General features: G+C 44.4%; 1 protein-coding gene across 1 annotated transcript in view; it reads right to left on the bottom strand.

Moving 5' to 3' along the window:
• Positions 1-1,425: 1,425 nt before the first annotated feature.
• The window catches only part of LOC140710980 (uncharacterized), a 52,699-nt gene continuing 38,609 nt past the window's right edge, over positions 1,426-15,515 (bottom strand). The window contains exons 9-11 of the mRNA XM_073013978.1: positions 2,766-3,065; positions 1,942-2,183; positions 1,426-1,702 (exon numbers count right to left, since the gene is read on the bottom strand). Coding sequence (XP_072870079.1) covers positions 1,426-1,702; positions 1,942-2,183; positions 2,766-3,065 — 819 coding nt within the window. The remainder of the gene's footprint in view (positions 1,703-1,941; positions 2,184-2,765; positions 3,066-15,515) is intronic.

Genomic DNA, 15,515 nt, shown 5'->3' with positions numbered 1-15,515 from the left:
CCAGGGATTCCAGTTAAACATGCTTTGGTACCAGGGGGTGTTACTCTCCTGTTCCTGCTGGCATTTGCCTAGATTTTCTCAAACTTTTTGAAGAGTATTTTTTATGACTTCAGACTGATTGGCATAGAAACAACTTTCTCCCAAAGCTGCACGTAACCCTCCTTGGGAGAGAAATAGCAGATCTCAGCCTCGGCGGTTTTGAAGAACTACATCCGCTAGAGGCTCTACCTGGGCATGCAGTATATTTATGGCTGATTGGAGATGGCTTAAATCATCATCTACTTGTTGAGATAGGGACATTAGCCCAGTTTCTCCTTGAATCAGGGCAGTCGTGCGGATGGCTGCTGACCCAGCTATGCTAAGGCCGGCCACAAGGGGTACAAGGAGTGGGGCAACTCGGCAAAACCTGGGATGCAATTCAGGAGGAGCGATGAGGAGTTGTTCTTCTGACCTGCTGTACAGGTAGACCTGGGGGAGTACATGAACCAACACACAGGAGAGGTCAGGGTTCAGTCCCACTGATGCAGTGAGTGAGACCTGAAGTGCCGGCTAACCAGGTATTGTTGGGTGCCTGATAGAAGACTGAGGCGTTTAAGGAGGTAAGCAGGGACTGATTCCAGGTAGCCTGAGAGGGAGAAGCAGATAAATTATACCCTGCTAGTTAGACAGGAGGCATTCCTGACACGTCTCCTAGTGTAAGGGCATGGGGGCACGTATGACAAAGAATTTTTAGCATGGCTTCTACTCCTAATCCAACATAATATGGGGGTTTGGCCTTTAGGCACAACCAGCAATCTCGGGCTAGTTTAGGCTGGGTGAGATTCAGGAGGTGAGGAGCACTGACCAGAATGGACTTCAGGCTGGTGAGATTCAGGAGGTGAGGAACACTGTCCAGAGTGGACTTCAGGCTGGGTGAGATTCAGGAGGTGAGTGAGGAGCACTGTCCAGAATGGACTTCAGGCTGGTGAGATTCAGGAGGTGAGGAACACTGTCCAGAGTGGACTTCAGGCTGGGTGAGATTCAGGAGGTAAGTGAGGAACGCTGTCCAGAATGGACTTCAGGCTGGGTGAGACTCAGGAGGTGAGGAACACTGTCCAGAGTGGACTTCAGGCTGGGTTGGAGGTGTTGTCGTTGCAGCTGAGGTCTAGGAAGCAGGAACGATGGTGGGACAGTTAAATCGTGTCTGGGTGTTTTTGGAACACAGGGTCACCAAATCAGTTAAAGGTACGATTGGCTTAGGAGGGCTCCGTGGGACCAGGACCTTTTTCTGGATGGTGAACTTAGTTCCAACATCAAATCCCAGAATATAAAGCCTTAATCCCTGTGACATGCCATAATACCATTGAGCTAAACTAGAGTTACGGACAGTTACAGTAAGAGGATTGCAATTTCCTATAGTACACGGTCTAGGACGGGAAGTGCGAGCTATGGAAAGGACTGAGGGTGGGGTTGATCCTCCAGAGTAAGTGGGCAAAGTGACACACGTCCAGTGAGGGCAGAAAAACTGGTAAGAATCTCAGCAGCTAGAGTCAGGGTGATTTCCAGGACGAAGGTGAAAGCCAACGCTCTGGAGCCCTTTTCTGCACCCTTAGAGCTTCCACATCCAGTCCGGTTTCTGGTGTGTCCAAACTCTGCAGCAATGTCGACGTTTCCTGCTCCCATGATCGGCAGATCGCGCTGTTCTTCGTGGGTACAGCAGGTTCTGGGAACAAAGCACATAAATCGACTACAAAAGAGACTTCCTTGGAGGTTCCCACTTTCCAGGTGGTGTTTGCAAAGACACGTACTGTTGTGAAGGAAGTGAGGAGAAAAAGAGTAGGAAGGGGCAGAGGACGTAACAGGTGGAAACAGACAGAAGAGGTAAATGGAAAGAATCTGATGGCTTCACTCAACTTAGGTGCAGTTTTAAGGGGCCCAGGCTTGGGGACCCTTGTTTCTTACTGGGCTTTGTTGGCCTTTTTGATGCGAGAGTGATGAATCCAAGCAGGAATGTCGTCCACCTTCAGAGCCATTGGTGTAGTGAGGATGATAGTATGAGGTCCTTTCCAGGCAGGAGTGAGTCCTTCCTTCTGGAATTTTTTAACATATACCAGGTCACCCGTCTGGTCAGGAACTGGATTGGGATGAGCTCCCCGGACAAGCGGCTGGATGATGTCTTGTACTTGTTGGAGAGACTGCAGGTACTGTAACAAATTAGCTTGTGAGATTTCTGCTAAATGGGTATCCCTTAGCTTAGGCAAGATAGGCGGAGCCCTTCCATACATGATTTCAAAAGGTGAAAACCCAGCCCAGTAAGGGGTGTATCTTACTCTAAGGAGGGCTAAAGGAAGGAGCTTTACCTAATTCTCACCGGTCGCTAGGATTAATTTAGTAAGGGTACTTTTTAGGGTGCGGTTCATGCGTTCTGCCTCTCCAGAGCTCTGGGGTCCATAGGCACAATGGAGTTTCCATTGAATGTTCAATGCCTTGTTAACCAACTGAGCTATGGTCGAGGTGAAGGCAGGTCCATTATCAGACCTTATGGCAACAGGCAGTCCATGTCGAGGGATGGTTTCATTGAGCAACAGCTTAACTACCGTGGTGGCAGTTTCGTTTTTGGTGGCAAATGCCTCAGTCTATCCGGAAAAGGTGTCTACTAGCACCCGGAGGTATTTATATCCTGCCCGGTGCAGTTTTATCTACATAAATTAAATTTCCTCCCTTTCTCCTGGCGAGCCTCCCCGGAGGCGGTGACCTGGGCTGGGCTTACCTTGCTTGGCGTTTACCTGAGCACAAGCCGTACACTGGAGAGCTGCTTGGTTAGCTAAGTCCTGAAGGTGGGGGATCTTGAAATGGCTCCTTAGAAGCTGGGCCAATTTTACTCCTCCTTCCTGATTTTTACTGGCCTGAATATCTGAAGCTTGATTTTCTTCCTCAGGGGCGTATTCTGGGTGGTCTGGCGAGTCCGGTTGCGGAAAGGACACAGTGGGCAGCAGGGTTAAAGGCACGACCGGGAGCCGAGCCGCAGCGTCTGCTCTTTGGTTACCACAGCCTCTTTGATGTCCTTTGCAGTGAATCACAGCCACCTGTTGAGGGAGCCAGACAGCTTCAAGCAGGGCCAAAATCGCTTCTTTGTTTTTGACAGTCTTTCCTGCTGAGGTGCGGAGCCCTCACTCTTGATAGATGGCTCCAAGTGCATGTACAGCAGCGAAAGCATACCTGGTGTCAGCGTAGATGTTAATACGTTTGTCCTCACCCCATCGGAGGGCCTGAGTGAGGGCAACCAATTCAACTCTCTGTGCCGAGGTCCCTGCCGGCAGTGCCTGGGCCCACAGTCTGTCTGTCTCCATAGTAACGGCTGCACCAGCCTTTTGTACTCCTTGTTCAAGGAAGCTGCTACCGTCTGTAAACACGGTGGCATCTGCCTGTTAGAGGAACATCTCGGAGATCAGGTCAGCCAGTTTCCACAGTTTCTAACAGTTCTTGGCAGTCATGGACAGGTGTGGTAAGGTCTGGATTGGGGAGCAAGGTAGCTGGATTTAAACACCTTGTGGGAGAGAAAGTTAAACGAGGCTGATCTAACAGTACACTCTGATACTGTAGGATGCGCACATTCGACATCCATTTGCCAGAAGCACTTCGTAGCAAAGTCTCTACTGCCTGAGGAGCCATAAGAGTTTCATTCTAGCCCAGAGTGAGTTTATCAGCCTCCTGGACCAGGCTTGCTGTTGCCACTAGGGCTCGCAGATGACTTGGCCACCCGGAGGCCACAGGGTCCAGTCTCTTAGACAAATAGGCTGGCATTGCCTTGGCCCTAAAGTCTGAGTGAGTACCCCTTTAGCGACTCCCTGGCTTTCATGAACAAAAAGGTGAAATGGTTTTGAGATATTTGGGAGGGCAAGAGCAGGTGCCTCAGTTAATGCCTTCTTTAGATTTTGAAAAGCCTGTTCTTGTCAGTCCAAACTAGCAGGCCATTCCTTCCAGTAGCAGTGTACATGGGCTTGGCAATTTCTGAGGACCCTGATATCTATAGGCAGCAGTATCCTACTGCCCCCAGGAATTCATGTACTTGTCTCAGTGGTGGAGTAAGGATTTGCAAGATGGCTTTGTTTTGAGCACTAGTGAGTGCTTTTTTCCCCTCGTTTATCTCATACCTCAGGTAGAAACACTGGGAAGACAAAGCTTGGCTGAGACCCGACACCCGAATTCCTGAAGGAGGTAAAGTAGGTCCCTAGTATGTTGCAGGTGGCTGTCAGTAGTTTCTGTAGCCAATAACAGGTTATCTACCTACTGGAGAAGCATGCAGTTAGGGTGACTGGCTCGGACGGTATAGGATCCTGTTGGAGGGCTTCCTCAAAAAGCATGGGGGAGTTTTTTAAACCCTGGGGTAACTGAGTCCAGGTTAATTGGGTGGTGTCTCCTGAGCCAGGATCTGGCCATTCAAAAACAAAGACAGTTTGGCTTTTGGGGGCCAGAGGAATACCAAAGAAAGCATCCTTTAAGTCAAGGACAGTGTACACTGTATGTTCTGGTGGGAGCAGGCTGAGTAAATTGTAAGAGTTAGGGACAGTTGGATGGATGGTGACTGTCTGCTTGTTAACTTCCCGCAAGTCCTGTACAGGCCAGTAATCATTTGTTCTGGGTTTCAGGACCAGCAAAAGTGGAGTATTCCAGGCGGACTGACATGGTGTGAGTATACCAGCTTGTAATAGTCACTGAATGTGGGGATTGGTTCCCTCTCTAGCCCACTGAATCATAGGATTTTTTTTACCTGGACCGGCAAGGTGGTGGCCAGGAGTTCTACTACCACTGGCGGACGGTGCTTAGCCAGTCCCGGGGGGGGGGGTTGACTTGACCTAGACTCAAGGAAGGAGAGTCTGTAAATCCAGTAGGAGAGGATTAGTTTTATTCTCCGGTGGCTGTGAGGGTGAAACTAAGATACTCCTCTGACAGAGGGGTGGTTAGCAGGAGCTGAGCAGTAGGGGGCATTGTGTCACCTAACGTGAGGTGAGCTTGTTGGGCCGAGAAGGAGATGGAGCCTGTAACTTATGGAGCATATCTCATCCGAGGAGGGGGGGTAAGGGGCATTCTGGGACCATGAGGAATGAGTGGGTTACTCTTTTCTGTCCCAAACTCACCTCTCATGAGTGGGTGACAGGATATTCCTCAATAGCTCCAGTAGCCCCTTGCACAGCCACCTTTTTATTAGAGGCACTGCCCAAGGGTGTTTGCAGTACTGAGTGTTCTGCCCCAGTGTCAGTTAGGAAATGTACAGGCTGGTCCTGCACTGTGGCAGTCACCATGGGCTCCCAGGGGCCAAAGGAGAGGGAGCCCCGGCCCCATCAGTTATCAGGTTCCTCCACTGCGGGGAGGGTGAGGACCTTTTTCTTTTCTGGTTTCTCCTCTGGCTTTAATGGGCATTCAGTTTCCCAATGTCCCATTTGCTTGCAAAAAGCACATTGTTTTCTTCGTAGGGGAGCCCGCTCACCTTTTTGGCCTTTCTGGCAGAGACCTGGGGTCCCCTGGTTGGTGCTCTGTGATGGGGGCCCTTCCTTCTTGGCTCCTTGGATGACAGCCCCTAAGATCTTTGCCTGTCTTTTTGATGCTTTCTCAGCAGCCCTTTCAGCTGCCTGAGCTGCCTGTTTTTGCTTTTCAAACTCTCGATTGTCAAAAACTTTCTGGGCTATCTCTAAAATTTGGCTGATGTTCATTCCAGCAAATCCTTCCAGACTTTGTAATTTTCTTTTAGTATCAGGGGCTGCCTGAGCCACAAATGCCAAATCAACAGCACAGCTATTCTCGGGAGCCGCCAGGTCGAAAGGGGCGTAAGTCCAATAGGCCTCTTGGAGGCATTCTAAAAATGCTCCAGGTGACTCATCAGGCCCCTGGACAACTTCAGTCGTCTTAGACAAATTTATGGGTTTTTGAGCGGCTCCCTTGATACCCACAAGGAGATACGTGAAAATAATCTAAAGCTCTCTTCCCACCCAAGGAGTTTGGATTCCAATCAGGCCGGGTAGGGGGAAAAACCTCCTCAAGGAGGTCTTGGGCTTCCTCCTCTGGTCTACTGGCTGATGCAAGGAAATACTTTCTGGCTTCTCTTCATCAGGGGAACCAGCCCCCGATATTTCAACGTAGGTTCTTTTCTATTTTCCCTAAGTGTCGGCTGGTCTGAGAAATAAAGGGAAAGAGTACAAAAGAGAAATTTTAAAGCTGGGTGTCCAGGGGAGACATCACATGTTGGCAGGTTCTGTGATGCCTCCCCAAGCCACAAAACCAGCAAGTTTTTATTATGGATTTCAAAGGGAAGGGAGTGTATGAATAGGGTGTGGGTCACAGAGATCACATGCTTCACAAGGCAATAAAATATCACAAGGCAAATGGGGGCAGAGCGAGATCACAGGACCATGGTGAAATTAAAATTGCCGATGGTTTCATGTCCCACTGGGCACGACTGTCATTGATAACATCTTACCAGGAGACAGGGTTTGAGAGCAGACAACTGGCCTGACTAAAATTTACGAGGCAGGAATTTCCTCATCCTAACAGGCCCGGGGGCGCTACAGGAGACTGGGGCTTATTTCATCCCTTATCTACAACTGTAAAAGACAGACACTCCTAGAGTGGCCATTGTAGAGACCTCCTTCTAGGAATGCATTCTCTTTCTCAGGGCTGTGCCTCGCTAAGAAAAAGAATTCAGTGATATTTCTCCCATTCACTTTTGTAAGAAGAGAAATATTGCTCTGTTCTGCCTGGCTCTCAGGCAGTCAGACCTAATGGTTATCTCCCTTGTTCCCTGAACATCGCTGTTATCCTGTTCTTTTTTCAAGATGCCCAGATTTCATATTGTTTAAACATGCTTTACAATTTGTGCAGTTAACACAATCATCACAGGGTCCTGAGGTGACATACATCCTCAGCTTACGAAGATGACGGGATTAAGAGATTAAAGACAGGCATAGGAAATCACAAGCGTATTGACTGGGGCAGTGATAAATGTCCATGAAATTTTCACAATTTATGTTCAGAGATTGCAGTAAAGACAGGTGTAAGAAATTATAAAAGTATTAATTTGGGGAACTAATAAATGTCCACGAAATCTTCACAATTTATGTTCTTCTGCCGCAGCTTCAGCCGGTCCCTCCTTTTGGGGTCCCTGACTTCCTGCAACAGAAGGCAAAGAGCCTGAGGAGAGGAAGAGCCTGCGGCTTTCCACTCCTTCCAGTTTGGGGCTAGAGCAAAGGGCAGAGTGTTGGTAAGTGGTGAGAGACAAGGCTGAGTAACTTGACAAGAATCACATTGACATGGGTGTTTTTATTCCATGGTGAAAAATTTGGAACTTTTCCTGAGAACAAATGTAAGCCAATGAGACAGTAAATGACAGGAGATTTAAAAATGTCACCTGTCAAGTGACTTCTTATAAATGGTTATTACTTGGCTAAGGATTTCTAAATGAGCCTGAGATCTGTTGGCCTGCAATCTCTACCAAAACTCTGAGAACTTGATGATGCCTTTGTTTTCTGAAAATTGCTTCACTGTGCTGGCTGACAGTTCCATGAAGATGGTAAAAGTGAAGAAAGTGTAGAGCTAGTAAAAAAGAGATGCATAGACTTCTTGGAAGTTTTTTAAGCTATGGAACATGATGAATTAATGGTGCATAAGCTTACTCTTCACTGTGAAAGTTTTTTTCACATCTTTCATTAGATGTTTGTAAGAAAAAACATACTTAATGTAGCATCTACTAACCCAGCAATAAAAAGGAATGGCATTTACTGTACACTTTATTTCTAAAATAAACCTAAATTTAATAAATTTTGGCAACATGCTTTTCTTTGTTTCTCTAATTATTTGTTCTACGCAGTCTGGCTCCATCTAAAATAAGTAAAAATAATAATAATGTTTAAGTTAAATGAGAGACAATATCATGAGAATAATATGTCACTTATAAAATATGGCCATTAGTATTTTTAGTGATTAGCCATAACTTGAAGTTTGCTTAAATAGAAAAATAATTACATAAATAAAGTAAAATTTCTACTTATTTTAAGTTTAGATAATAGAGGATATACCTGTGTAATGCTGTTTAGATTAATCTGACAAAAATACAGTTAATATTGATCTATTGCATATACATAATTTTAGAAAGGTGGTGTTTTATTTATTTTTTATTTATTTATTTATTTTTTTTTTTGAGACAGAGTCTCGCTCTGTCGCCCAGGCTGGATGGAGTGCAGTGGCCGGATCTCAGCTCACTGCAAGCTCCGCCTCCCGGGTTTACGCCATTCTCCTGCCTCAGCCTCCCGAGTAGCTGGGACTACACGCACCCGCCACCTCGCCCGGCTAGTTTTTTGTATTTTTTAGTAGAGACAGGGTTTCACCGTGTTAGCCAGGGTGGTCTCGATCTCCTGACCTCGTGATCTGCCCGTCTCGGCCTCAAAAGGTGGTGTTTTATTAGTACAAACGTTAAACAATGGCTGGGTGTGGTGACTCATGCCTGTAATCCCAGCACTTTGGGAGGTCAAGGTGGGCAGATCACAAGGTCAAGAGATTGAGACCATCCTGGCCAACATGGTGAAACTCCAGTTCTACTAAAAATACAAAAATTAGCTGGTCGTGGTGGTGTACGCCTGTAGTCCCAGCTACTCAGGAGGCTGAGGCAGGAGAATCACTTGAACCTGGGAGGTGGAGGTTGCAGTGAGCCAAGATCGCACCACTGCACTCCAGCCTGATAGAGTGAAACTCCATCTCAAAAAAAAAAAAAAAGAAAAGAAAAGAAAAAAAGGTTAAACAAAGTCATATTTTGCAATTTTGCAATGAATGCATTGCTTTGAAATTCTTAGCAAAACTCTACTCTTTATAAAAGTTCAGTCCTGAGGGGGCACCTAAGATGGCCAAATAGGAACAGCTCCAGCCTCAAACTCCCAGTGTGAGCAACACAGAAGACGGGTGATTTCTGCATTTTCAACTGAGGTACCAGGTTCAACTCACTGGGGCGTGTCGGACAGTCGATGCTGGTCCATGGGTGCAGCCCGACCAGCGAGAGCTGAAGCAGGGCGAGGCATCGCCTCACCTGGGAAGTGCAAGGGGGAAGGGAATTCCTTTTCCTAACCAAGGGAAATTGAGACACACAACACCTGGAAAATCCCACCCTAATACTGCAGTTTACCAAGGGTGTTAGCAAATGGCACACCAGGAGATTATATCCCACACCTGGCCCAGAGGGTTCCACGCCCACAGAGCCTCCCTCATTGCTACCACAGCAGTCTGAGATCCAACTGCAAGGCGGCAGTGAGGCTGGGGGAGGTGTGCCTGCCATTGCTGAGGCTTAAGTAGGTAAACAAAGCCTCCAGGAAGCTCGAATTGGGTGGAGCCCACCGCAGCTCAAGGAGGCCTGCCTGCCTCTGTAGACTCCACCTCTGGGGACAGGGCATAGCTAAACAAAAAGCAGCAGAAACCTCTGCAGATGTAAAAGTCCCTGTCTGACAGCTTTGAAGAGAGCAGTGGTTCTCCCAGCACAGAGGTTGAGATCTGAGAATGGACAGACTGCCTGTTCAAGTGGGTCCCTGACCCCTGAGTAGCCTAACTAGGAGACATCCTCCACTAGGTGCAGACCAACACCTCACCTCGCAAGACTGGGTACACCCCGAGACGAAGCTTCCAGAGCAAGAATCAGACAGCAACATTCACTGTTCAGCAATATTCTATCCTCTGCAGCCTCCGCTGCTGATACCCGGGCAAATAGCATCTGGAGTGGACCTCAAGCAAACTCCAACAGACCTGCAGCTGAGGGTCCTGACTGTTAGAAGGAAAACTAACAAACAGAAAGGACACTCACACCAAAACCCCATCAGTACATGACCATCATCAAAGACCAAAGGCAGATAAAACCACAAAGATGGGGAAAAAGCAGTGCAGAAAAGCTGGAAATTCAGAAAATCAGAGTGCATCTCCTCCTCCAAAGGAATGCAGCTCATCGCCAGCAATGGAACAAAGCTGGATGGAGAATGACTTTGACAAGTTGAGAGAAGAAGGCTTCAGTCAATCAAACTTCTCAGAGCTAAAGGAGGAACTACGTAACCAGCACAAAGAAACTAAAAACTTTGATCCTTTCCTTACTCCTTATACGAAAATTAATTCAAGATGGATTAGAGACTTAAATGTTAGACCTAATACCATAAAAACCCTAGAGGAAAACCTAGGTAGTACCATTCAGGACATAGGCATGGGCAAAGACTTCATGTCTAAAACACCAAAAGCAACGGCAGCAAAAGCCAAAACTGACAAACGGGATCTCATTAAACTAAAGAGCTTCTGCACAGCAAAAGAAACTACCATCAGAGTGAACAGGCAACCTACAGAATGGGAGAAAATTTTTTGCAATTGACTCATCTGACAAAGGGCTAATATCCAGAACCTACAAAGAACTCAAATTTACAAAAAAAAAACAACCCCATCAAAAAGTGGGCAAAGGATATGAACAGACATTTCTCAAAAGAAGACATTCATACAGCCAACAGACACATGAAAAAATGCTCATCATCACTGGCCATCAGAGAAATGCAAATCAAAACCACAATGAGATACCATCTCACACCAGTTAGAATGGCGATCATTCAAAAGTCAGGAAACAACAGGTGCTGGAGAGGATGTGGAGAAATAGGAACACTTTTACACTGTTGGTGGGATTGTAAACTAGTTCAACCATAATGGAAAACAGTATGGCGATTCCTCAAGGATCTAGAACTAGATGTACCATATGACCCAGCCATCTCATTACTGGGTATATACCCAAAGGATTATAAATCATGCTGCTATAAAGACACATGCACATGTATGTTTATTGCGGCACTATTCACAATAGCAAAGACTTGGAATCAACCCAAATGTCCATCAGTGACAGACTGGATTAAGAAAATGTGGCACATATACACCATGGAATACTATGCAGCCATAAAAAAGGATGAGTTTGTGTCCTTTGTAGGGACATGGATGCAGCTGGAAACCATCATTCTTAGCAAACTATCACAAAAACAGAAAACCAAACACCGCATGTTCTCACTCATAGGTGGGAACTGAACAATGAGATCACTTGGACTCGGGAAGGGGAACATCACACACCGGGACCTATCATGGAGAGGGGGGAAGGGGGAGGGATTACATTGGGAGTTATACCTGATGTAAATGACGAGTTGATGGGTGCTGACAAGTTGATGGGTGCAGCACACCAACATGGCACAAGTATACATATGTAACAAACCTGCACGTTATGCACATGTACCCTAGAACTTAAAGTATAATAATAATAAATAAAATAAAATAAAACATTTCCCCTTAAAAAAAAAAAGTAAAAACTTTCAAAAAAGAATGGATGAGTGGATAACTAGAATAATCAATGCAGAGAAGACCTTAAAAGAACTGATAGAGATGAAAACCATAACATGAGAACTATGTGACAAATGCACAAGCTTCAGTAACTGACTCGATCAACTGGAAGAAAGTTTCAGTGATTTAAGATCAAATGAATGAAATGAAGCAAGAAGAGAAGTGTAGAGAAAAAAGAGTAAAAAGAAATGAACAAAGCCTCCAAGAAATACGGGATTATGTGAAAAGACCAAATCTACGTCTGATTGGTGCGCCTGAAAGTGACAGGGAAAATGGAACCAAGTTGGAAAACACTGCAGGATATCATCCAGGAGAACTTCCCCAACCTAGTAAGGCAGGCCAACGTTCAAATTCAGGAAATACAAAGAATGCCACAAAGATACTCCTCGAGAAGAGCAACTCCAAGACACATAATTGTCAGATTCACCAAAGTTGAAATGAAGGAAAAAATGTTAAGGGCAGCCAGAGAGAGAGGTTGGGTTACCCACAAAGGGAAGCCCATCAGACTAATAGCAGATCTCTCGGCAGAAACTCTACAAGCCAGAAGAGAGTGGGGGCCAATATTCAACATTCTTAAAAGAATTTTCAAACCAGAATTTCATATCCAGCCAAACTAAGTTTCATCAGTGAAGTAGAAATAAAATCCTTTACAGATAAGCAAATGCTTAGAGATTTTGTCACCACCAGGCCTGCCCTACAAGAGACCCTGAAGGAAGTACTAAACATGGAAAGGAACAACTGGTACCAGCCATTGCAAAAACATGCCAAAATGTAAAGACCATCGATGCTAGGAAGAAACTGCATCAATTAACGAGCAAAATAACCAGCTAATATCACAGTGACAGGATCAAGTTCACACATAACAATATTAACCTTAAATGTAAATGGACTAAATGGTCCAATTAAAAGACACAGACTGGCAAACTGGATAAAGAGTCAAGACCCATCTCACATGCAGAGACACACACAGGCTCAAAATAAAGGGATGGAGGAAGATCTATCAAGCAAATGGAAAACAAAAAAAAGCAGGGGTTGCAATCCTAGTCTCTGATAAAACAGACCTTAAGCCATCAAAGATCAAAAGAGACAAGACCATTACGTAATGGTAAAGGGATCAATTCAACAGGAAGAGCTAACTATCCTAAATATATATGCACCCAATACAAGAGCACCCAGATTCATAAAGCAAGTCCTTAGAGACTTACAAAGAGACTTAGACTCCCATACAATAATAATGGGAGACTTCAACACCCCACTGTCAACATTAGACAGATCAACGAGACAGAAAGTTAACAAGGATATCCAGGAATTGAACTCAACTCTGCACCAAGCAGACCTAATAGACATCTACAGAACTCTCCACCCCAAATCAACAGAATATACATTCTTCTCAGCACCACATTGCACTTATTCGAAAATTGACCACATGGTTGGAAGTAAAGCACTCCTCAGCAAATGTAAAAGAACAGAAATTATAACAGACTGCCTCTCAGACCACAGTGCAATCAAACTAGAATTCAGGACTAAGAAAATCAATCAAAACCACTGAACTACATGGAAACTGAACAACCTGCTCCTGAATGACTACTGGGTACATAACGAAATGAAGGCAGAAATAAAGATGTTCTTTGAAACCAATGAGAAAAAAGATACAACATACCAGAATCTCTGGGACACATTTAAAGCAGTGTGTAGAGGGAAATTTATAGCACTAAATGCCCACAAGAGAAAGCTGGAAAGATCTAAAATTGACAACCTAACATCACAATTAAAAGAACTAGAAAAGCAAGAGCAAACACATTCAGAAGCTAGCAGAAGGCAAGAAATAACTAAGATCAGAGCAGAACTGAAGGAGATAGAGACACAAAAAACTCTCCAAAAAATCAATGAATCCAGGAGCTGGTTTTTTGAAAAGATCAACAAAATTGATAGACTGCTAGCAAGACTAATAAACAGAGAAGAATCAAATAGATGCAATAAAAAATGATAAAGAGGATATCACCACCGACCCCACAGAAATATAAACTACCATCAGAGAATACTATAAACACCTCTATGCAAATAAACTAGAAAACCTAGAAGAAATGGATAATTTCCTGGACACTTACACTCTCCCAAGACTAAACCAGGAAGAAGTTGAATCCCTGAATAGACCAATAGCAGGCTCTGAAATTGAGGCAATAATTAATAGCCTACCAACCAAAAAAAGTCCAGGACCAGACAGATTCACAGCTGAATTCTACTGGAGGTACAAGGAGGAGCTGGTACCATTCCTTCTGAAACTATCCCAATCAATAGAAAAAGAGGGAATCCTCCCTAACTCATTTTATAAGGCCAACATCATCCTGATACCAAAGCCTGGCAGAGACACAACAAAAAAAGAGAATTTTAGACCAATATCCCTGATGAACATCGATGCAAAAATCCTCAATAAAATACTGGCAAACCGAATCCAGCAGCACATCAAAAAGCTTATCCACCATGATCAAGTGGGCTTCATCCCTGGGATGCAAGGCTGGTTCAACATATGCAAATCAATAAACGTCATCCAGCATATAAACAGAACCAAAGACAAAAACCACATGATTATCTCAATAGATGCAGAAAAGACCTTTGACAAAATTCAACAGCCCTTCATGCTAAAAACTCTCAATAAATTCGGTATTGATGGAACGTATCTCAAAATAGTAAGAGCTATTTATGACAAACCCACAGCCAACATCATACTGAATAGGCAAAAACTGGAAGCATTCCCTTTGAAAACTAGCACAAGACAGGGATGCCCTCTCTCACCACTCCTATTCAACATAGTGTTGGAAGTTCTGGCCAGGGCAATCAGGCAAGAGAAGAAATAAGGGGTATTCAGTTAGGAAAAGAAGTCAAATTGCCCCTGTTTGCAGATGGCATGATTGTATATTTAGAAAACCCTATCGTCTCAGCCGAAGATCTCCCTAAGCCGATAAGCAACTTCAACAAAGTCTCAGGATACAAAATCAATGTGCAAAAATCACAAGCATTCTTATACACCAGTAACAGACAAACAGCCAAATCATGAATGAACTCCCATTCACAATAGCTTCAAAGAGAATAAAATACCTAGGAATGCAACTTACAAGGGATGTGAAGGACCTCTTCAAGGAAAACTACAAACCACTGCTCAGTGAAATAAAAGAGGATACAAACAAATGGAAGAACATACCATGCTCATGGATAGGAAGAATCAATATTGTGAAAATGGCCATACTGCACAAGGTAATTTATAGATTCAGTGCCATCCCCATTAAGCTACCAATGACTTTCTTCACAGAATTGGAAAAAAACTAAAGTTCATATGGAACCAAAAAGACCCCGCATTGCCAAGACAATCCTAAGCCAAAAGAACAAAGCTGGAAGCATCACGCTATCTCACTTCAAACTGTACTACAAGGCTATAGCAACCAAAACAGCATGGTACTGGTACCAAAACAGAGATATAGACCAATGGAACAGAACAGAGCCCTCAGAAATAATACCACACATCTACAGCCATTTGATCTTTGACAAGCCTGAGAAAAACAAGAAATGGGGAAAGGATTCCCTATTTAATAAATGGTGCTGGGAAAATTGGCTAGCCATCAGTAGAAAGCTGAAACTGGATCCTTTCCTTACTCCTTATAAGAAAATTAATTCAAGATGGATTAGAGACTTAAATGTTAGACCTAAAACCATGAAAACCCTAGAAGAAAACCTAGGTAATACCATTCAGGACATAGGCATGGGCAAGGACTTCATGTCTAAAACACCAAAAGCAATGGCAACAAAAGCTAAAATTGACAAATGGGATCTAATTAAGGAGCTTTTGCACAGCAAAAGAAACTACCATCAGAGTGAACAGGCAACCTACAGAATGGGAGAAAATTTTTGCAATCGACTCAACTGACAAAGGGCTAATATCTGGAACCTACAAAGAACTCCAAACAAATTTACAAGAAAAAAAATCCCATCAAAAAGTGGGCAAAGGATATGAACAGACACTTCTCAAAAGAAGACAGTCATACAGCCAACAGGCACATGAAAAAATGCTCATCATCACTAGCCATCAGAGAAATGCAAATCAAAACCACAATGAGATACCATCTCACACCAGTTAGAATGTCAATCATTAAAAAATCAGG

The sequence above is a fragment of the Chlorocebus sabaeus genome, unplaced genomic scaffold, assembly GCF_047675955.1.
Source record: "Chlorocebus sabaeus isolate Y175 unplaced genomic scaffold, mChlSab1.0.hap1 unalloc_scaffold_114, whole genome shotgun sequence".
NCBI lineage: Eukaryota > Metazoa > Chordata > Mammalia > Primates > Cercopithecidae > Chlorocebus > Chlorocebus sabaeus.
Note: the sequence above shows the minus strand (reverse complement) of the source record. Positions and strands in the feature narration are given on the sequence as shown.